This window comes from Thunnus albacares, chromosome 7, assembly GCF_914725855.1.
Source record: "Thunnus albacares chromosome 7, fThuAlb1.1, whole genome shotgun sequence".
Lineage (NCBI taxonomy): Eukaryota > Metazoa > Chordata > Actinopteri > Scombriformes > Scombridae > Thunnus > Thunnus albacares.
Window position 1 is genome coordinate 31243538 of NC_058112.1, and position 22093 is coordinate 31265630.

Here is a 22093-nt window from a genome sequence, read left to right on the forward strand (position 1 = left end):
ACTGGTGATTGTCTATTGTCAACAAGTATTATATGTGTATCCAAAGTCTGATATATCGTATTCCTCTGTGCTGTAGACCTCCGTTCTTGTTGTCCAAAAACTGTTAAAAACACGTGAATGAGTCACGCAGCTGCACATGTTCCTTCACCCCGAAGATCGCGGTGACTTTAGTTTGTTTAGAAACGGCTCCAAAATCTAATAACAGTGTCAAGTTTTCACTCTCTGGAAAGTATCTGTGTGTCAGGAAGAGGCCGTCGTGCATGTTTTTAATAGATTTTGGACAACAACAGAGGTTTACAGCACAGAGGAATAAGATATATCAGACTTTAGATACACACACAACACATTTAAGCAGGATGAGTTCATTGTTGGTTTGACTCTGCACATGAGATTTGTTGACAATAAGAGAAACAGAAGATCACCAGTAACATCCTTTAAACCTGCTTCTAAAATAACACCAGTAATAGTTTCAGCTGCAAGAAGAAAGGCGATAATTCTACTTTATTCTACTTTATGTTTGTTATTGAGGTCGTAGTGAGTGGTGGTGAACTGGGATGCATTATATTGAAAACTGTTCCTAATATTTTGTCCATCCCATTAATATATATGAATGAGGAATTGTGTCCAAACTTTTGACTGCTACTGTATGTGTGTATATATATATGTGTGTGTGTGTGTGTGTGTGTGTGTGTGTATATATATGTGTGTGTGTGTGTGTGTGTGTGTGTGTGTATGTGTTTGTGTGTGTGGGTGTGTGTGTGTGTGCTCATACTGAGCTGATAAAAAAGGAGAAGTGCTTAGTCATGCAACAGAAAACCTCATATACATGTACAGTATATATAACATCTCTAACATTTCCTATTTGTCACACATCCTAATTTATAAGATGCCTTGTTTAGACAGGAAGTAATGTGTTTTTCAGTTTTTTAAAAATGCAGAAAAAAATGTAACGCTTAATAAACTAAAAGTCGACAGTTTGTTCAGTTTGTTTACAGATTGAATTATTGATTTCAGTTTTGTAAAGCCTCTTTCTTCTCCTGAATCAGTGTTATATGATCATCAGCACAATACGAGCATTTATCCAGTGAGAAGACGATGTGAATGAACATGAATACATGTATACATGTGACTCCGCTGAGTCATCCTGTGTATGTTTGTGTTTGGTTCAGACATTTATTTATGCAGTTTTAGAGTCAGTCCAGAGTCCAGGTTAAAGGTCATCTCACCTCAGTGTTAATGCTATATGTTTGTGATGCTGCAGGTCTGTATACCGGTGGTGTCGGTTCGGCTGGTGAAGAAGCACAAGACGGCCGGCCTGGTGCCAAATGGCCTGGCTATCACCATGGATACCGGACAGAAGGTACCAGACGGGACACGTACACAGCAGAGAGACCACATTATTATTATTATTATTATTATTGTTATTATTATTGTTGCTGTTTGCATTGAAAGACAAGCGTTCTGGTACCTGCTTTACTATGACTGATGGTTAAATTTTGTTGCGTTGCCTCAAAAAATCCTAAAATTAATAGCTGCTGTGATGTCTGACAGTAAGTTAGTTTCAATCCACCGGTTTTTATTTACATTTTCAGTTTGCATATAAAAAACCCCAGAAAACTCTGGAAAAAAAGTCATTTTCATTGCAAAAAAAAAAAAAAAAAGTTTTGTCTGTCTGAGGTGGAAAAGTTTGTTGAATTAAAAAAAACCAAAAAGCCACAAAATGCAATTGGTCTTTTAATGACATCATCTCGTTGTGTCTTCTTATTCTGCGATGGTTTAATGGCACCGACTGGAGAATTAGCGCCACCAGCTGTTTATGTTGATAACAGTAGTGGATGGAAACACATTTATTCACCTTTTCTTTTGTGGATTGTCTTAAACCAACAGTCAGGTGTCCGTATGAACAGTGAAAGAGGTTTTCGTCGCTGTAATCATTCCTCCTGTTCATTCATCAAGTGGATATCTGACACATTTACAGTCTTTTTAGCATCAAATTCCCTCTTTGTGTTTCTTCAGACAGTGTTTCCCTGTTGAGCTGCAGGTGGAAGTATAGTAACAAAAAGAGGGACTTTGGCACTAAAAAGACTGTAACGTTGAAAGATATCTACTTGATTTGACTCATTTGAACGCTGAAGCTTCATATTAGCTTCAAATAAACTGTTAAATACATTTTTGCACATTTTATGTTAATTTGGGCTCCTGACTTTTGTTTTAAAACAGACTTGAAAAATTGTGAACCCGTCCTTTGATGTTTTCAGTCACTTTCTATCTGATTTGAAGCTCATGCTCTCTCTCTCTCTCTCTCTGCAGTATGTGTTTGTGTCCCTGCTGTCCAGAGACAGCGTCTATGACGTCCTCAGGAGGATCTGCACTCATCTGCAGGTTTGTGGATCAGCTGATAAACTGTTTATTCTTCTGATAAAAGTGTTCAGTATTAAAATCCAGTATCATCCAGACTTTAGACTGAAGTTCCTTCTGTCTGACTGTTCCTTTGTTTTTTCTTTCAGGTGAACGGGAAGAGTCTGAGTCTGAAGCAGTACCTGGAGGAGCCCAGCTCTCTGTCTATGGTAACAATACATTCATATTAAATAGAAAAGAAATGTTACTACTTAAGTCATGTCTTTATCTTACGTCACCAGAATATCTTAAGACAACCCCTAAAGACTTTTTTTTTCAATGCCTTACTTTAAAGCTGCTATAATCAATATGTCTGAGCTCAGTGTGTGATGTGTTGGTTGTGGCTCGTAGTGATGAACCTACAGAGAATTATCAGAGACTCTGCAGCTCCTCTCAGCTTTACAGAGCTTTATAGTGAGTTTCAGCTCGTTGTTTATCTGTCTGACTGTAACTTCACTATTTTGGTTCACTCTCAGCGCTCTCATAGCATTGTTTTGGGCCGCAGCAGGCAGCTGTTTTCAGTTTCTGTTTAATAAAGTAATCATTTATACCAGAAAGGTATTTTGGTTCGATGTTCAACACTAATCTGACAAACAGACTGACTCATACAGAAAGATGACGTGAGGGATATAAAAGCTGTCAGAGGCTTTCAAAGGGTTAGAAAAGATGAAAACATTCGAATTAGAGTCACCAGTCAGTGAAAACAGGCTTAGTGGAATAACAGGAGCTGTTGTTTTGGTCTTGTAGTGACCCTCTGTGACCTCATCATGACCTCATCACGCTCTGTGGATAAGAGGCTTTCCCCCGCGCTGCCTTCAGGTTCCATCTGAAATACCGTGATTATGAGTCAAAGACACGTGAACGACACAGAAAAGTGTTAATTAGGAAGAAAGGAGGAAAGTCTAGATTTTCTCTGATGTCACTGTTTTGTCTTCTATGTTACTGGTTTCTATTTTCAGTTGATCACTCTAGTTTGTGACAAACAGTAACAGGAAACAGTTAAAGATCCTCTCCAGAAATGTTTAAAGACATTTAGTAAAGTATAGTACAGTATAGTAAAGTCCATTATCAGTGTTTGTGAACTGGAGGCTTCAAGTTTCCACATCACACCGGTCTAACAGACCCGTCAACCCCGGATGAATTTTTTAAGTACTTCAGCGACCTTGATGAGTCAGATGCAAATCACTGCTGTTCACACAATGAATTATTGTACATCATTTGCATACATGCAGCAGTCAAACAGACAAAGAAGGTGATCTCTATCTGCAGATCAATATCTGCAGATGCCAATACTGTTAGTTGGTCTTTATGGTTTGATGAACTAATAACAATACAGGCTGAATATGAACACGACATCATCACATCCCTCCTGACATATTGGACTTATATTGCAATGTAGAGATGTTTCCTTTGCTTGAAGTTTTCCAAGAGTAGGCCAAGTTATAGACTACAGTGCCAACACACACACACACACACACACGCACACACACAGTGGTGTTTCCATCACTTCAGAAGACATTACATTGAGACTTACATTAATTTCCTGGAGACTTATCCTAACCTTAACATAACCCTAAACTAACGTTAACTGTAAACCAAGTCCTCACCCTAAAATTAATGATTTACGTTAAGGGGACTTACTTTTTGTCCCCATAAGGGAGGGGAGTCCCCACAACGTAGGAATACCTGGACCACACACACACGCACACACACCTCCTTTCTAGGTAACTTTATTTCCGCGGCACATGCACTGACTTTTCTTCATCCTGCCATGATCTGCTCCTCTCATTACGTTTGCAGGTTTGGCTACAATAATAATTATGAATACAGTGCTGTGAAACGTCACATGCGGACAATATAACTTAAAGTTACTTTGGCAAATTCAACTTCAAATGCCTGGTGAACAAGTAAGCTATCTTGTAAATTACATAACATTAAGCTAACGTTATCGGCAGGTCTGCGCTAATTTACGGTTTTTCACAATAGTTAACACACATTTTCTGCATTACACACATATAAATATATCAACCAACCAACAACACAAAACTCTACTATGAAGCTCTCATCAGTAGGTTGATGCCTTTTGTATTTTCAGTGTTACACTGCAGACGGTTGTAAAGGTTGTTACAGTAACGTTTATCTACTCAAATATATATAAATAAATACATACAAATGCAATATAGTAACTTTTTTTTTATGTAACACTTCACAAATGTCTCATTCTTTTCAAAACTCTAAACACAAAAAGAAAAAACACAAATGGAAAAATGTAAGAAAAAAAAAACCAGAGGCGTCATCCTGCGTCGTATTTTGTTGTGGTCACATCTACATCACAAGCGATGAGCTGAACTCTCCGCCTTCACCTCTAGTTCTCGCTTCACCTTTGACCTCCATTTCCCTCCAAAACAAGAGAGCTCATCTGTGGCCTTTTATGCTAAAGCTCTGATTTCTAATTGAACGGTTAAGTAACGAGTGTTTATGCTTGAGAGGAGTCGGTGTTGCCAGCTGGTACATAAAGCTCGGCATTTTTATTGTCGTTGTTTTCCAAAGGAACACGAGAGATTTTAATTTTGAATGTTGTGTCTAACGTAGAGAGCTGTGTGTAGTGTTTTGCAAAAAAGAGTTGGTTGGAGAGTTGGTTTAGGGATTTGATTCATGAGTTTCAGGTTTCAGTGACTGTGTTTCAAGTTCCGATTTTAGTGTGTAAACGATTGTGGAAAAACTGTGAGTTTAACATCCAGCCCAGTAGAAGAACCAGCCAGCCGGAGTGAGGAGGGGGAACGAGAGGGATAAAATCGATGTCGTGTTGCTGTCGATAAGACACAGAGTTGGATACAGGAACGAAAATGGCGCCAATTCAGTCCAGTAAAAATTGCTCGGCTGGCGAAAAGTTCTAGGTTTACTTTCCGTGTTGTGCGAATTACTGAATATGTGCAGTAGTGTTTCCCCTGTTGACCCCGCCCACAAGTTCCCGCTCTGCCCATAGACTTTACATTGTGATGATGTCATGGATTTTTGAATTGCTTTTCTCAGCTCGGGGAAAATTTTACAAAAATAAAACGTCCATGGATCAAAAATTCATATTAATAGAATGAGTCATAATCGACCTTGTTTGCAGTTCAAGGTGTCCTGTCAACAGTTTTACAGACGTCTCTTTATAACGGTGGTCTTTGAAAATGTTTTTTGGGCCGCAGGGGGATTTTTCACTGCAATACTGTGAGTGACCACTGGGAAAAACTGGCTGCAGCTCTTGTTATACATCCATGGATCATCCCTGCTTGATATTTGGGTGAAGGCAGCGGGAATGGGCAGCGTACTTTGATGTCAAAATGTGTACAGGTTGGCAGGTCCGATGTAAGTTGCAAACTGGACCATGACTGGCTCCAAACTAGCAATGATGTCACAAATCATGCTCGTAGGTATACGACTTAAACCGTGAAACTTTGATCCTTCAGCATACATCATTCTGCACAGTGAAGCTCAAACATCCAGCTGAAGAAACGTTGTTTTTGAGTGGAAGGGGACTTTAAATGTGTAAAATATCTCTTAAGATCTTCAAAGAGAACTTCCTGCAAACACTGTACATCAGAAATTAAAACTGTATTTCTTAAAGATGTAATTCTAAGCTCCACACTGTAGCAGAAAATGTAAAATTAGAGCTTTCTCTTATATATTTTTGTTGAAAGCTTCAAACTTGTATTAAAGTTTATGAAGCAGCAGAATATTGACTTTTTTCTGTCTTGTGTCTCCGTCTCTCCGTCAGGACGAGTATCCAGAGGTGTTGAAGTGGAGGAGGAAGCCGTCGCTCCCGGCCGTCTCCTCGTCTCTCCCAGACCTGCTGGGAAACTCCTCCCCCGTCCTCGCCACAGACACGCCCTTCAGCACGCACACCCTCACCGGTAAGCCCCGCCCACCTGTCAATCAATCAACCACCTGACTGTTGCAAGCAGAGTAAGATGTGTCTTCTTGCGTGTGTGTGTTTGTGTGTAGACAGCAGTCTGGAAACAGAGAAGATCCTGCTGACAGAACCAGTACCTGAACTGGGTCACATGGAGTACCAGCTACTGAAACTCTTCATCCTGCTGTGAGTCCAACAGTTTCCCAAAAAAAACACAACTAAACACACAGAAACACAGAAAGAAACTCTACAAAGAAACACTCAAAAACATCCAGAAAACATAGAATCTGCAGAAAAATACCCCCAAACATCCAGGAAAATAAAAATGTTGAGAAAACACCTCAAATGCACCAATTTATTCTCCCAAAATCCAGGACAATTCCTAAATAACAGCACACAGTGAAGTACATTTTTACAGCTTTTTCCTGGGCTTTCAAAGTGCTTCTCACTCAAGTACTGTGAATTAATTTTGCACTTAGAGTATTCCCATTTTAGAGGCAAATTTTATTACTGCACTACTGTTAACTGAAAAATGTAGTAACTTCCCTGATAAATCTTGGGCTTATAAAATATGATGCTTTGTTATAGATGAAACTCCTTGTATTTAAAGTAGAAACAACTTGCTGCTCACAGACTTATTAAAACAACTATATAATATTCTAAGAAGAGGCCGTTCCTTTTGCTCATAATACTTCTGCTCCTTGATGTAACTAAAACTTTGAAGTCAGATTACTACCTGTAATGAAGTATATTTACAGCTTGGACTCTATTTACCAGCGGTGCAAAGTAACTGAGTATATTTACTCAAGTACAATTTTGAAGTACTTGTACTTTACTTGAGTATTTCCATGTGATGCTACTTTATACTTCCACTCCACTACATTTCAGAGGGAAATATTGTACTTTCTACTCCACTACATTTATTTGACAGCTTTAGTTACTTTTCAGATGAAGATTTGACACAATGGATAATATAACAAGCTTTTAAAATACAACACATTGTTAAAGATGAAACCAGTGGTTTCCAACCTTTTTGTCTTTTGACGTCTTACAAAAAGCAGTGTGTAGTCGGGGTCACATTTCACATGTCTATGAGTTGTTAACAGCTCCACCAAATAGTGATTTTTCCCTCTAAACTTCTCACATGCTTTCATTTCAATAAATGTTCAAATGATCCAATATTTCAGCAAAAATCAAAGATTAGAGAAAAAGTCCAAAAACTGAAAACAGGTTTGTGTATCAGAACTTTGTTTTTTCTTCTTTCCTCTCCCATTTATCATCTCACGACCCCTCAGATTTATCTGCTGACCCTTTGGAGGGACCCCGACCCCTAGGTTGGGAACCAGTGGACTAAACTAGCTAACTGTATATAAAGTAGTGTAAACTAGCTCCACCTCCAGCAGCTACAACAGTAACATGCTGCTCTAACACTGATGCTTCACTATTAATAATCTAATGATGTCATATATAATAATATATCAGTCAGAGGGACCAAACCACTACTTTTACTGCAATACTTTAACTACATCAAGCTCATAATACTTATGTACTTTTACTGCAATACTTTAACTACATCAAGCTCATAATACTTAATGGAGTATTTTTACATTATTGTATTGGTACTTTTACTGCAGTAAAGGATCTGAATACTTCCTCTACCACTGAGTCTCCATTTGTTTATTGTTGGTCTCTGCTGCCACCTTCTGGTTGATTTTCTATATGAGCAGAACAGTATGTATGTATCAGAGTGCTACATGTAATGTAGTACATCACTGCACTGTTTCTTTTCTGCATTATTATAGAACATGATAATATAATAAATAGGTGTTTTTTTTTTATTGTATTCATCCACAAATTCCTAATAATTTCCTTGGAAGTTTTCAGGAAAGAGCTACAGTATATGATAGGTGTGTAATTTGAGACTAATTACAGGTCAAATAGAGTCTAAACAGAGTATTTCAGTCAGTGCGATATGCAATAGGTCATTTGGTCCATAAAATGTCCGAAAATGGTGAAGAATGTTGATCACCGTTTCCCAAAGCCCTCGATGACGTCTTCAAATGTCTTTTTTTGTCCCAACCAACATTCGACAACCCAAAAATATTCAGTTTACTGTCATAAACGACTAAAGAAACCAGGAAATATTCACGTTTAAGAAGCCGGAATCAGAGAATTTGGAAAGTTTTCCTTAAAAAATGACTCAAAACAATTAATAGTTTGCGATTAATTTAACAGTTGGCAACTAATTGATTAATCGTTGCAGCTGCAATTTGCATACAATTCAACTTACAGTATTTGAAAAATGAAATTTCTAATTATAAATAAATGATGATTAATATTTACTCAGGATTAAATGAAGCAGTTATTTCAGAGAATTTCCTTTGAAAAGCAACAACAATAACTACGGGCAGAAACGTAACAAAGACGTTAATGTAAGCTGTGAAGAGAAATGTTGTCATGATTGATTACTGATCATATCCTCAACTTACACGACTTTGGAAAAATGTATTGTTTGGATTCACTGAATATGACTCAGGAACTGTTGCTCTCAGTTTCACTCAATTTATTTCTGAGACGATTATCCTTTATCATCTATACCTGAATGCACCAACAGAATAAGCTGTTACACTTGTGAGCTTTACAAGGTTTTCATTTATATTGATTTTACTTTAATTGATGGCATATTTACTGTATATACTAAAGCTGTATTGTTTGTTACTTGCTGTATTCTTACTTAGTTTACTGAAAGGAAAAAAGCAAAAGCACCTGTTCCAGCTGTAGTGTGTGTATTTATTGATAAGAGTGTAAATGGTGTAAACATGATGTTTATGTTCTGGTGTAATTTCAGTGTTTCTACCTGTCTTGTGTCTCTCAGTGTCTTCATGTTGGTCCTGTCGTCCTGCTATCTGGCCTTCAGAGTTTGTCGTCTGGAGCAGCAGCTCAGCTTCCTGAGCAGCCAGCCGACACTGAGAGAGAGGTACACACACACACGCACGCACGCGCACACACACACCAGACAGACACACAGACAGACTATAATGTCAATGAACTGTAAGATGCGTCTCAGTAGGTTAATCCACTGGCCTCTCCACTCAAATGATCCCACATGACTTAAAGGATTTGAAACAGCAACGTTAATCACTTGAGGAAACACACACACACACACACACACACACACACACACACACACACACACACACACACACACACACACACACACTGTACTTCTTGTAAGGACTCTTACCTGCGTTGTCCACAACATCTGGCTCCATCACGGCTTCCTGAGATGATCCACTGACACTCTCGCTGGTGTTTTTTGCCCACATGAGTCTCATGTCCGACTCTTTTCTCCCCTCCGCTGTCTTTATGCGCCGGATCTGTTTTTGTCGGCTCAGCTCGCATCTCTGAAGCCTGAAAATCACTCATCTTTATTGACAGTTGACATAAAATTGATTTTTATTGATGTATTTCATTTTTTTCCTGACTCTTACTTCACCAATATACAGCAAAACTAGTTTTTAATTAATCTCTAACTAATTAGAGGGAGAGAGCCTCCATTTAGTCTCCTGTGTTTTAATGCAGCTGAATCCAACATATAGTTCTGATTTATAATATTTTTCAGTTTCTGTTGTCAGACGTCGAGTGAAATTTGATCACAGCTCATAAATGTGACCTTTTGACCAGCAGTCATTAATGAGCTGCTGCTGCTTATAAAATCATTATGATCAGGACATCGTCTGTTAACATCTTAACGAGCTGCACATGCGTTCAATATGCTGTAAAACAAGAAAAATGTCAGCAGAACGACCCTGAATGACATTATAAATGTGTCTGCAGAAGAAGAGACGCTCAGCTGGACCCTGTGGACATCGTTATCATATTATCTGGTCAATAACCTAAACTCAAAAGGAAAAGTTCAACAGCCGGTTTATCTGAGAATGAGATTCAGCAAGAAGATCAATATCAATCTCATGTCTGTTCAGTACAGAGCTGGGGTCAGGACACGGTTAGCGTAGCTTAGCATGAAGACTGGAAGTAGGGGGAAACAGTTAGCTTGGCTCAGTTCAAAAATGCACCAACTATCATCTGTAAAGCTCATATGAACATGTTTTAATTTGTTTAATCTGTACAAAAACCAGCCAGAGCCACGTTAGCTGCTTCCAGTCTTTATGCTAATCTTTTTGTCCTCTTTGTCATCCCTTTAAAAGACAGATTTATTACGAGATAACCTCAGAAAACGCTGAATCTATTGGTCGTGCCAACAGGAAGTTTAACTGAGCTGCCAGTGCATCAAATAAAAGATCAGATGTAATTCTTTGTTCCTTTTCCAGGTGTGGAGAGGTGCCCTGCTGGCTGGCCAATCAGAAGACAGGTACCTGACGCTGAAGCCAATGAGGGAGTAAAGAAGAAATCTGCACTTACATAGACTTCCCATTAGGAGGATGGCGGCGGCGGCGGCGGCGGTGGCGGCGAGAGGAGACACCTCTGAGGAGGCGAAGAGACGACCGACTGTAGCAGCCGTCAGCAGCTGAACTCTGACCCCGCCGTGACCTGGTCACCATAGAGACGCCACAATATTCAACACAGACCGTAGACTGGCCTACGACCTCTGAGGCCTGAAGAGGTTTATTAGCGGACATGTAGAGGTCACGTAGAGGTCAGACGGCTGAAGAAACGACAGCATGCTGTAACATAACTGAGATGTAGACTTTTCCTGTGAAGAAGACTGAAAATAGTGACGTGTGTGTGTGTGTGTGTGTGTGGTCTGAGATTAAACGTTTTCATTTAGACACTCTTTGCACAAGATAGTAACTCGTGTGAACAACATCTTTATCCTGCGTGACGTGTGAATTTGTACAACGGCTCTTTCTGAGTCACTGTCCTCTTAACGCTTGATCGTGTCGCCTCGCGTTTTGCCAAAATGACAAAAATGTAAAAAAAAAAAGTGTGAACAAGTTAACAACTTGCTCGAACAAGATCTTTATCTTATGCAAACGAGATAACTTGTTTGAACAAGACTTCTGAGGTCTCTGTTTAGGATCACAGGCTTCTTGGGGACGTACAGAATATCTGTGACTACACGAAAAATAGTCAATGAAGGCTGATTTAAATCAATTGTTGCCTTAAACTTACGATGTAGCCTCAGATATTGTTTTTTTTTTTTAAATAAAATGTATGTATAATTCAAGCCATTTCTATGTGAAGTAGAAATTCAGAGAATAAATCTATCACTTCCCCTCAATGTGAACCTGATTAATGAGATTAATTTGTTTTTACATTTTCAGTGCCAAATCTGTGAGTTTTTATGTTTATATGAGGTGAATCTTATTAAAGATCAGCAGGCAGTTCCAAGGTTGCACTTTGAACTTTGTGCCTGTCAGTTCAAAGACCAGAGATAATATATATAGAGAGAGACATGTTAAAGAGAAATATGAAAAGTCTGAAAACAGAGTGATGTGACTGAAGTAAAGAAGAAGAGTTTTGCTGTTATGTGGAAGTAAAGTTTAAGGCCCGTATTTATCAAACAGTGAAAGATAAACGTAAAAATCACTTTCACTCAAAAACTTACCAATAAAAACTATTTATCAAACATCTTTTGACTTAAAATACTAGAATAGAGTCGTTTCAGTCTATTATTTGTATTTGATAAGACAGTTACGGCACCTTTTCTTTTTTTAATTTATCAAACAAACAAGAATAAATCAGCTTTCTAATCATCTTCATTGATCTGCACTTGTCTGACGTTCGTCTACCAAACAATTTAGTTTCAGTTTTATAAAATGTCCTGTTATTTCATCCACATTTATACTGTATTATAAAAACATTATAAATATATTAGATTGTTGTTCAGTTCACATGTTCATTATTCCTGCAGATTTAAAGATTTCACATAAATAAAAATTATATATGTTGTTGCAGAATAACTGAATAAAATGTAAGGTGTGTTTATTTATTTTAAAGAATGAACAATAGCAGATGTAGAGTTAATCCATATCTCTGATCGGTTATTCCGTCATGTGATCACTTGAGAGTTTCTCTTAAAAGTGACTTTTATGTAAGAATAAGTAACTTAATGAATGTGTCTTATTGCTCAAACTCTGCCAAGTTGTTTTTTTACTCCTCGTGTGACTCTTTAGAGCTTTATTAAAGTTTACATGTTTGATAAATATGGGCCCCGGTGTTTCGTGATGGACGAGTAAAGACATGATGTTGTGTGTATGGATGTATCTGATGTTTGTTGCAAAACAAACTGGTGTTTCTCTTTAACTCATATTGTAGTTTTGGCTGTAAATCTCACTAATAAAAACACACTTTCTACTCCTGACTTGTCTTTAATTGAATCAGATTATGATGAATAAGGTTTTCTCCTTCAGCAGCATCAAAACTTTTAAAGGATCCGTCTGGTGTTTTTTTTCTATATTTTCCATAAAAACACAGAAACCAACAATGTGTGAGTCTCTCAATACGTTCCCTTCTCTGTTTGTGGCTCTCAGATGTAAATCTTTAAAAGCACAATAACAAACATATAATTTCATGTTTAAAAATGGATCACTAATTTCCTAAAACAGCTGCTCACTGTAGTTTTTTTAAACAAACAAATAAGAGGAAATAGTGCATTTGTTGGGGACTATTTTCAGCAGTGTATGAATCCACATTTGGTGCTCTAGTGAGTATTTACGGCATATATAGTAGTTTAATTAATTTGCCAATAGAGGACAGAAGAACTAAACATCCACAGACACACAGAAACATGATCATCCCACTGACTGTGTCATTAATTAGTTGTGGGGTTCCTCAGGGTTCTGTTCTTGGTTCTTTATATTTTTAATTTTCATGCTTAATGTGACATGACAATATATTTGTCCATAAACCATCAGACTCTTCTCTGTTAACTCACTCACACACAGATCCTCCTACTGTAACACAACAGACTGTCAGTGTCTCTTAAAACAACATAAATACTACAACAACAATTGAGACGAGCTGTTTCTGATCAGACACATCTGAAGTAAAACTCTGCTGTTATTTTGCATGTTTGTCATTGTTTTCAAATCCCATGAAAAGGAAGACAAAGAACCAACATCTGTCTCAACACTTTCTGCCCTAAAAACTCCTCACAAATATATAGTTTCATATGACAAAAAGCTCAGTAATTTCCAAAAACAGCTGGTCACTGTGGTTTTTAACAAACAGGAAGAAATAGTGCATTTGTTGGGGACTATTTTCTATATTATGAATCTACATTTGGTGCTCTAGTGAGTATTTCAGGCAGCAGGACTCTTGTGTTTTTAATGTATTATCCTATAATAAGATAAATCAGGCTTTGATACACACACAATACTTGTTTGTAGATCAATTACATGAAGAAAAATATATAATATCACCAGACAAATGTGTCAGAAAATGTAAGTATGAAACACTCACCCACAGAAGTAGTTCACCTCTTCACTGAGAACAGGAAGCTGCAGGTCAGGTCCTCTATATTCTCTGCTACAGTCTTTGTTTCCCTCCAGGTTTCATTACTTTCTGCAGCAAACAGTGAATGACATCTTCCTCAAGGTCACAGTTAATCTCTTCCCCTACTTACACTTTGTTTTTACCTCAAACTGTGATGAGTCTGAAGGACTGACCTTCTTACTGCTTGTTGTTGATCTAGAAACCAGATCCTCTCCTGCTGTGGACCTGAAAAGTGTCTCTGCAGAGATAAAAGATTATACTGTACACTGCAGTAAATAAAGCCCTGAGTCACTCCTGAAACACCACATGAGGGCGCTACAGCAGCTGTTTTAGATCTCAGTTGTGTCTGCATGTTACGCAAACATGAGGTCAACTGAAACTTAGAAGATTGTTGATTTCTACTATTTTACAATTTATTCTGTTTATCATTTTAGAGCAAGTTTTCAGGCATAAGTACTATTAAGATTGTTGTTTTGCTTTGCAGTAATTAGTACAAAACTAGTAGTTTAAGGAGGACTACAGAGTGAACAGATAGTTTTTGTTATAAAGTGCAGAACTACGAGTGTTTGGCTGCAATATAAAGATACTGAACTTGAGTATTTCCATACATAAAACAGATAAACTGCCCCGAAGATCATTACTATGTAGCTCAAGGACAAGGAAGGAAGACTTTGGAATTAGACGTGAGGATTAAGTGACAGTCTGGGTCAGAGGTCAGAGGTCAGGCTGGAAGTAGAGCAGTTAGGCTGTTAAATCTCTCGACTGAGCAGGTAAAAGACTCAATCGTCGACTTTAAAGAGCAGCTTGAAAGCAGATAAAAATCTTTTCTTCTGACCTCGAGGGGTTTAACTTCCCACCTTGCTGCAGTGATGTACAGGTGTACTCCAGTACACAGTGACATCAGCAGCGGGTGCAGTTACAGGTGCAATTTCACTTCTTTTTCTCTTTTATTTACTCTAAATGGAAACTTCTCAAATACATCCGTACATGTCTGGAGCCCGAATCAGATCCGAAATACACGATTGGACAACGTGAACAACCTCAGAAACAAAGATTACAGAACGGACGGACGTTTGTGGACAAGCGCGATGATCTGATGTCGTCTCGTCGGGACAGTAAAAAAAAACAAACATTGCAAACGAAGCATAAGAGCAGCTGAAACCTGGGCTTTGTCTCACAGGAAGCATTTTTACACCTCACGTTTTGGGACTTTAACCATATTTAACATCTGACATCATGACAATATAAATAAATAAATAACAAAGTCACAAAAAGCAGGATATGTCCCCTTTTTAGCTGACGGCAGCTGAGCACAGAGACCTTCTGGAGTCTCGCGTCTCCTCGTCGGTTTGAGATGCTGGGAGATAATAATGTACTAAGATGCTAAAGTGACGATACAATAAGCAGAACAATCAGTATGTCAACATCTAAAGTCCTGGTTCAGGTGGAAAGCGAAGGCAAAAAAACAAAACACAGATTAACATTTAAAGTTTGTGCATTAATTAGTTTAATTCATCATCTTTATTATTCAGTAGCAACATATTTACATCAACTAAAAACAGGTCTGATGAGAACCAGGACCTGCAGTCCGCTTCTGTCCACAGGGTTTATACAAACCCGAGGACGCCGAGTCTGATTCTGGATCAGAACTTTAATGAACAGCAGAGTCACTGGCTGCTGTTCAGATCATCTCCCCAGTAAAAGGTCCAGAGGTCTCATCCTGCTGGGAGCTCTGGGACGGATGAGATTAGTGCGAACACTTCCACTGTCCTGTTTCCTGTCCTTTCACTTCCTCACACTTCCGTAGACTTACAGGGAAGGTTTACAGGTTTTTTCAAGTGTACCTTAAAACAACACTGACATGCCCGTATGTATATTATTAAAAGTGTTACTGGTCGCCGTCCATACTGGCGGCAGATAATTCCCTTCCTAAAGCGATTTCAATCTAAGTGTTGAAGAACAAAATCCACAGTCCTCGTTAGACATTTGGATTCTTCTTCTGTCTTGTTGTTTTCTGTTTGTTCTGCTGTTTTCCAGTCTTCCTCTCTGGTCTCGTCTGGTTGTTTCCTCACCTTTTTGTTCTGTTTTGTCTCTTTTCCTGCTGACTTTCTACATGATTTTCCTCTTTCGTATTTCCTGTTCTTTAATTTCCTATTTTATTGCTTCCTCTCTTGTCTCACCGTTTCATTTCCTCTCTTCTCATCCAGTTTATCGTCTTCCTGTCCCCGTCCTGTTTCCTGTTATCCCGTCCTGTAGTTTTCCGTCCTGTATCGTCTCATTTGTCCACTGTCTCATGAGCCACGCCGGCTAGCTGCGAGGAAGGCAGATGACTCCTCTCCTCGGAGACTCCATCATGTCCGGTTGGCTGGAAAAAGCTCTGGGACTGATCGGCTCGTCCCCGACCAAAAACTCCACGCTTCCCTCGCACCCTCCCACCCCGTTGTCCTTCTCCGTCCCGGCATGGATCCTGCTGGACGCCGACAGCAGCTGGACGTCAGAGTGAGCGTTGGCTACCGTGTGGCGCCGCACGCCGCCGCACTTCTCCAGGTAGGCCTCGCCCTCCTGCTCCACCAGCGGAGCCAGAGACGACGAGTCGGAGGAGTTGTGATGCTGGGTGATGGTGATCTCTGGCTGGGACTTGTCGCCTAGCAACAACCCTGACGGCCGGAAATGACGGGACTCTGTATACAAAGAAAGACAGGAAACACGTCTCTGTTTAACTCGTGTGTCTATAAATGCAACAGAACTTTATTTTAAACTCAAAGATGTGAATGTTTCCACGGATACCAAATATGTCAGGTTGAATTTTGGGGAAAAGTTCATAAAAAGTTACGTAACTATGGTTTTATGAGTACATCAGCAGCCTTCCTCTACATTCATATTATTATATAACAGTACAGTACTGCTGAGCTCCTCAAGTGGCCTCCTGCAAGTCACAGCAGGGATTAAGACTATAATCAAATCAGGCTTTGCCAGCCGCCGTGATGTGTTGAGTTTAACGCTCTGATCCTCCTGAGGCTGACGAAAGGGTTGCTGGTTGTTTGTGGAGTCTGGCTGAAGGAATTACACATTCCCTGTCCTGAAGGAAAAGCCGCTGCGGTTCACTGACTTGAGGCCGGAGGGATAAAAGGTTTCAGTTTGTAAAACGGCAGCAGCAGATTTCTGTTAGCATCTGTTAGCCACACCGCTAAAGGTCAACAGCACTGGTGTCAAAAAAAAAATAATAAGGAAAATGACTGAAAAGCAGTTTTTGATCAAGACCTTGATGATGTTTTTTGTGTAGTTTTTTAAATTCAAATCAAGACAATTAAATCATTCAATTGTTGGAGGCGACATTTTTACTCAGCAGTGATGTTTGGTGGTTTAACTTCATTTTTCCTCTTAAGAATTTATATTTTAAATGATAACAGGTGAGTTTTACTGTCAAGAAACAAGTTTTAACAATAAATAAATTAAACATACTTCACTTCTAGAAATACATTTAAGTGATTTCTGTCTATTATAAAAATCTTTTCATAAATATATGATGCCATACAGTATATTTAAAAGAAACAGTGTTGAATTAAAAGTTGCTGCATTTTCAAAGCTCTATATTCTAAAAGCAGGTTCAGATGGACTCGATCCTGATTAGACCTGAAACAGAAAATGTATCTGCAACTATTCTGATAATCAAATTATCCTTTTTGTGATTTTTTTAAGCAAAAAGGCCAAACATCACCTGGTTCCAGCTTCTCAGTTCTTGTCGTTCGTTCTCTCGTATGTGATAGTAAACTGAATATCTTTCAATTTGATGACTAAGTCATCTGTAATCAGGCGTTAGGACATTATCATCTGACATTTTATAGGCCAAACAATTGATCAGTTAATTAAAAAAATAATTAAAATAACCCAAATCTTTCCAATCAGACCAGTTTGACACAGTTAAAACTCTTAAAACTAAACCAAGTTATCTCATTTGAATTAGAGGAGCTGCTACTGACGACCAATCAGGAACCAGCATTGTTTTCAAAATGTTATTTCTCATCATGACTAATAGCAGATTCATGAGGAAATTTAAGAATATACACGAATATGTGACTTTTAAACCCTTTTCTTTCCTCGAGCGGTAGCGGCAGCTCTGTCCTGTACTACGTTGACCCTCAGCTCAGCAGGTGTGTTGTTGTGACAGGTGTGTCTGAGTTTCCAGACCAGTAACAGACTGTGTTTGTTAGCTGCTTCATGACCGAGGAACTCGACCCGCTGGAATAAAACCACAGCAGCGGCAGCTTAACAGGCTCACGTCCCCGCTGAGAGGATTTAAACAGCATATTACTACAGGGCCACGCTCCCCGACCACTGACCTCTGACCAGCTGCTGTCAACTTCAAATACTTTCATATGATGAGTTCATGCACCTGATATGAGAGAAGTGATTTGTCTCGGTGTTTTTCTTTCACCAGATTTCACCTGTTAAACACCAAACTGCTGCTGGTGCATCTTTAAACTCATTCATACAAATCTCACGTACTTTACATCACTGCTGAACATGCAGAAGTCATGTTTCATCATGACACGCTAGTGGAGCTGCGAGCAGGGACTCTGTGTGTGGTGTGTTCAAGAAAGCTCCGACATTTGATGTTTGAGAATCAGCTGCCAAAAGCCACTTCATTTAGTTAAAAATATATATATTTTATATATTTCTGGGGGCAGTTTTGTGTCTTTATTATAAAGTTGACAGCAGAGAGAGACGGGGAATGATATGAAACAAACGTCCTCCGCTGGACTCGAAGCGGAGACGTTGTGGTTCATGTTCGGGGCTGATGACCCCTGAACTATCAGGACATCTTGTCGTGACATTTAGGAGTTCATGAGTGATGGTACGGAGACAGGAAGGCACCACTTTGGTCCTGATTGAAATATTTCATCTATTAGAGGGATTTTCCTCTACCATGAGGTCGACTTTTCAGTGCTTTATAGAAACGTCTCGACAACGTTTGGATGGATTACTGTGATATTTGGAATTTGGAAAGACAGTAATCCCCCCCAAGTCTGTATTAATGTGGTTTAATGAGATGTTCATGTGTTCCTCGTGAAAGGAATGTTAAAATCTCTTTCCTTTTATGATGTTTCTGAAAATGTATTTTGGGTAAATTGGTCTGCATGTGAGTATTTATGTGTGTATGCAGGTTGTTTTTTAAGGAGCCTCTAAGGTTCCAAAAGATGCTTTGTTTTGTTTTTTTTATCTTGTGAGCACAAGATAATAACTTGTTCTCACATGATGTTAACTTTCAAAAAAAAAAAAACTTTTTGGGTCTTTAGGGGCTCCGTAAAAAACCCCCAGCAAATTAACTGTTCAAATAAAGCAATATACGTCGCCATGTTTCTAACATACTTGAGAAATCAGCAAACTATTAAAAGCTATAAATGCAACTTACGCCGTGGTCGTCAAAGCAAAGGCTTATCATGCCTTTACTGTACAGATATTAATCTGTTCCCACAATATATTATCTTGTATGCACAAAATAAAAAAATACCACCTTTTAGGACTTTAGGGGCTCCGTAGTTTTTAACACGTATGTTTCTTCTTTCATTTTGTTCTTGTAAAACACTCAGTAACCTCCAGTTTTGATGTGCTTTATTTTAAACAATACATTTTTTATTATTATTATTATTATTATTATTATTATTATTATTATTATTATTATGAAAAAATGATGTATAGTTCAGTAAAAATCCTGATAAATGTTATTAAAAAAGAAAAATATCATCCAGTTGCTGACAGGTTGTGTTAAAATTCATTTTTATGTTTTTATTTTTTAAATTTCCAACGTTGTTATTATTATTATTTTTCTTTTTTCCATTCTTTCTTAATTGTGTATTATTTAATTTTTAGTGATTCTTATCACAAGTATGAATGATTATTACCTGCACTAATAACAGCGTCATCAGTACTGACCTAACAGCAGCTGGTTTCTGTTGTGCAGAACATTGCTGACATACGGAGACACAACAATCTGCACCAGACGCTCCAACTGGTAATACTCCAAACTGGGACCACCGGAGTCATGGATACCCTTAAAAAAAGAAAGAGACAGAGAGCAGATGAAAATATCATGGTGATGTTTTATCTCACTGCTACAGACTCAGCTGTAGGTTCAGGTTAGTAGATCTGCAACGAGTCGTCGATTAATCTGCAACTATTTCCATAATCGACTAATCGCTTCAGTCATTTTCAAGCAAAAAAGCAAAATATTTGATGGTTCAGCTTCTTAAATGTGAAGATTTGCAGCTTTTTAATTTTTAAAAAAAATGAATTAATTGAATATTTTTATGTTTTAGACTGTTAGTCAGAATAAAAAGTAAAGTGAAGACATCACTGTGCCCTCTGAGGAACAGACTCAACGATTAATCGAGACAATAATCAGCAGATTAAACAATAATGAAGATAATCGATAGTTGCAGCCCGACAGGTTAGAATTTAATTTAGGTTGAAAGATAAATCTGGTGATACTCTCTTCTTTTCAACAACTCTCAGTATTATCTGTGATACTGTAGGTTTTATTCCTCCGTTATTGTCTAAAAACTATTAAAAACTCATCAGTGAACCACATCACTGCACTGGGTGACATGTTCCCTTCATTATCATGAACACACACACTGTCCTGCTGCCGGAAACACTCACTAGAGCACTAAATGTGGATTCATCCGCTGCTGAAAATAGTCCCCAACGAATGCAACATTTCCTACAATGATGTTAAACATGAAACTCTAACATTTGTACAGATTTATATGTTCAGTAGGAACCAGTGGGCTTGAAATGGAGACACAGACGGAGCAGGGAAGGAGGAACTAACATGTTGTTGGTTTTAGTATTTTTATGGGATTTGTTGACATCAGACTGATTGTTACCTGCAGGACCAGCAGCATCTGTGTGACAGACGGGGGGACGGAGGCTGCAGTTAACAGAGCTTCCTCAAGGTGGAGCTTCAGCAGCACCAGGTCTCTGAAGGCCAGCAGAGCCATCTGCCTCACCGTCAGCTCCTGACCCTAAACACACACACACACACACACACACACACACACACACACACACACAGACAGACAGACAGACAGACAGACACACACACACACACACACACACCAGACAGACACACAGACAGACTATAATGTCAATGAACTGTAAGATGCATCTCAGTAGGTTAATCCACTGGCCTCTCCACTCAAATGATCCCACATGACTTAAAGGATTTGAATCAGCACCGTTAGTCACTCGAGGAAACACAAACACACACACACACACACACGAAGACAAATAGTGACTCTGAAGCTGTAATCTGTAACTTGTCAAATTACAGCAAACACGATTGAACTTGAACTGATGTTTCACTGAATTGCTGTTTTGTTTAAAGTGGTCGGTCATAACATTTATTAAATAACAGAGTAAAAACAAAATTAAGTTTTTAGGATCTTAATTGGTGATTACGGTCAAATTAAACTTAAGTACTTTAAACACGAGAACTGTGAACCACAATATATCGATACAACGTTTTTTCACAGTATGTTTACATTGAGGAATAATAAATAATCATTTTAATTATTGTCCAGCTTTATACAGTAAGTAAACAGTTATTATATCCAAGTGATAAACAGACGACAGCAGTTTGTTTCACATACATTAGAATACTGATGGATACAATAATGATGCATTATTAATAAAAAACTTTTTTTTTTTTTTTAACTTAAAATGTTTCAGCTTTAAATACATTTAAACACAGTATACTGGTACATTTCAAAACTTAAAATCATTTTTAATCTTCAGGAATCTTCTTTTTAATTAAATTTTCTTCAAACCCTGAGTAACAAATTCAACTTCATGATTATATTTGTCATGATATTTGTGTGCAATTAAACATAGTTTTCATTCCAATAAAGTGCTAAAAACTATTTAAAAAAAAAAGTTTTTTCCCCTGAATGTCAGCCCCAGACTTTTACATGGTCTTATTTAAACCAAAAAGGTCAATCAGTGTTGTTTATCTACTCTGTTATGGAGACAAACCTCTTAAAATTATGTTAATTAAGTTGAGTGGCCTTGATTAATGGAGCCTTGAGGAGTCGTATAATCAACGATTTTAGCTATGAAGCTCTCTTCAGTCTAATCTTGCTCATTTTTTTTAGAGGTTATTTGCAATTAGTTGTTATTATGAAACAATAATGCAGATCACATCCATATTTCAGTAGTTCTGCATCAGAACCTCCAGTATTTGAATGAAGTATCTTGTGAAACGTGAGATGTTTGGTTGTTCAGATTGATAACAAGCTAAATATGAAGCTACAGCTAGCAGCCGTTAGCTTAGCTTAGCAT

The 22093-nt window shown here is 38.2% G+C and overlaps 2 protein-coding genes and 1 long non-coding RNA gene across 6 annotated transcripts in view; 2 read left to right on the plus strand and 1 right to left on the minus strand.

Annotated features, from left to right (window-relative positions):
- LOC122985354 (GRAM domain-containing protein 2A) overlaps positions 1 to 12620 on the plus strand; it is a 34887-nt gene extending 22267 nt beyond the window's left edge. For both annotated transcript variants that reach the window (XM_044355937.1, XM_044355938.1), the window contains exons 6-12: positions 1262 to 1360; positions 2311 to 2382; positions 2508 to 2567; positions 6161 to 6296; positions 6388 to 6481; positions 9171 to 9272; positions 10627 to 12620. In XM_044355937.1, the coding sequence (XP_044211872.1) occupies positions 1262 to 1360; positions 2311 to 2382; positions 2508 to 2567; positions 6161 to 6296; positions 6388 to 6481; positions 9171 to 9272; positions 10627 to 10675 (612 nt within the window). In that variant the 3' untranslated portion in view covers positions 10676 to 12620. The remainder of the gene's footprint in view (positions 1 to 1261; positions 1361 to 2310; positions 2383 to 2507; positions 2568 to 6160; positions 6297 to 6387; positions 6482 to 9170; positions 9273 to 10626) is intronic.
- LOC122985399 overlaps positions 1 to 22093 on the plus strand; it is a 365027-nt gene that overhangs the window by 108094 nt on the left and 234840 nt on the right. The gene's annotated exons all lie outside the window — the stretch shown is intronic.
- prr5l (proline rich 5 like) overlaps positions 15237 to 22093 on the minus strand; it is a 31249-nt gene continuing 24392 nt past the window's right edge. For all 3 annotated transcript variants that reach the window (XM_044355934.1, XM_044355933.1, XM_044355935.1), the window contains exons 7-9: positions 20641 to 20778; positions 19688 to 19805; positions 15237 to 16434 (exon numbers count right to left, since the gene is read on the minus strand). In XM_044355934.1, the coding sequence (XP_044211869.1) occupies positions 16061 to 16434; positions 19688 to 19805; positions 20641 to 20778 (630 nt within the window). In that variant the 3' untranslated portion in view covers positions 15237 to 16060. The remainder of the gene's footprint in view (positions 16435 to 19687; positions 19806 to 20640; positions 20779 to 22093) is intronic.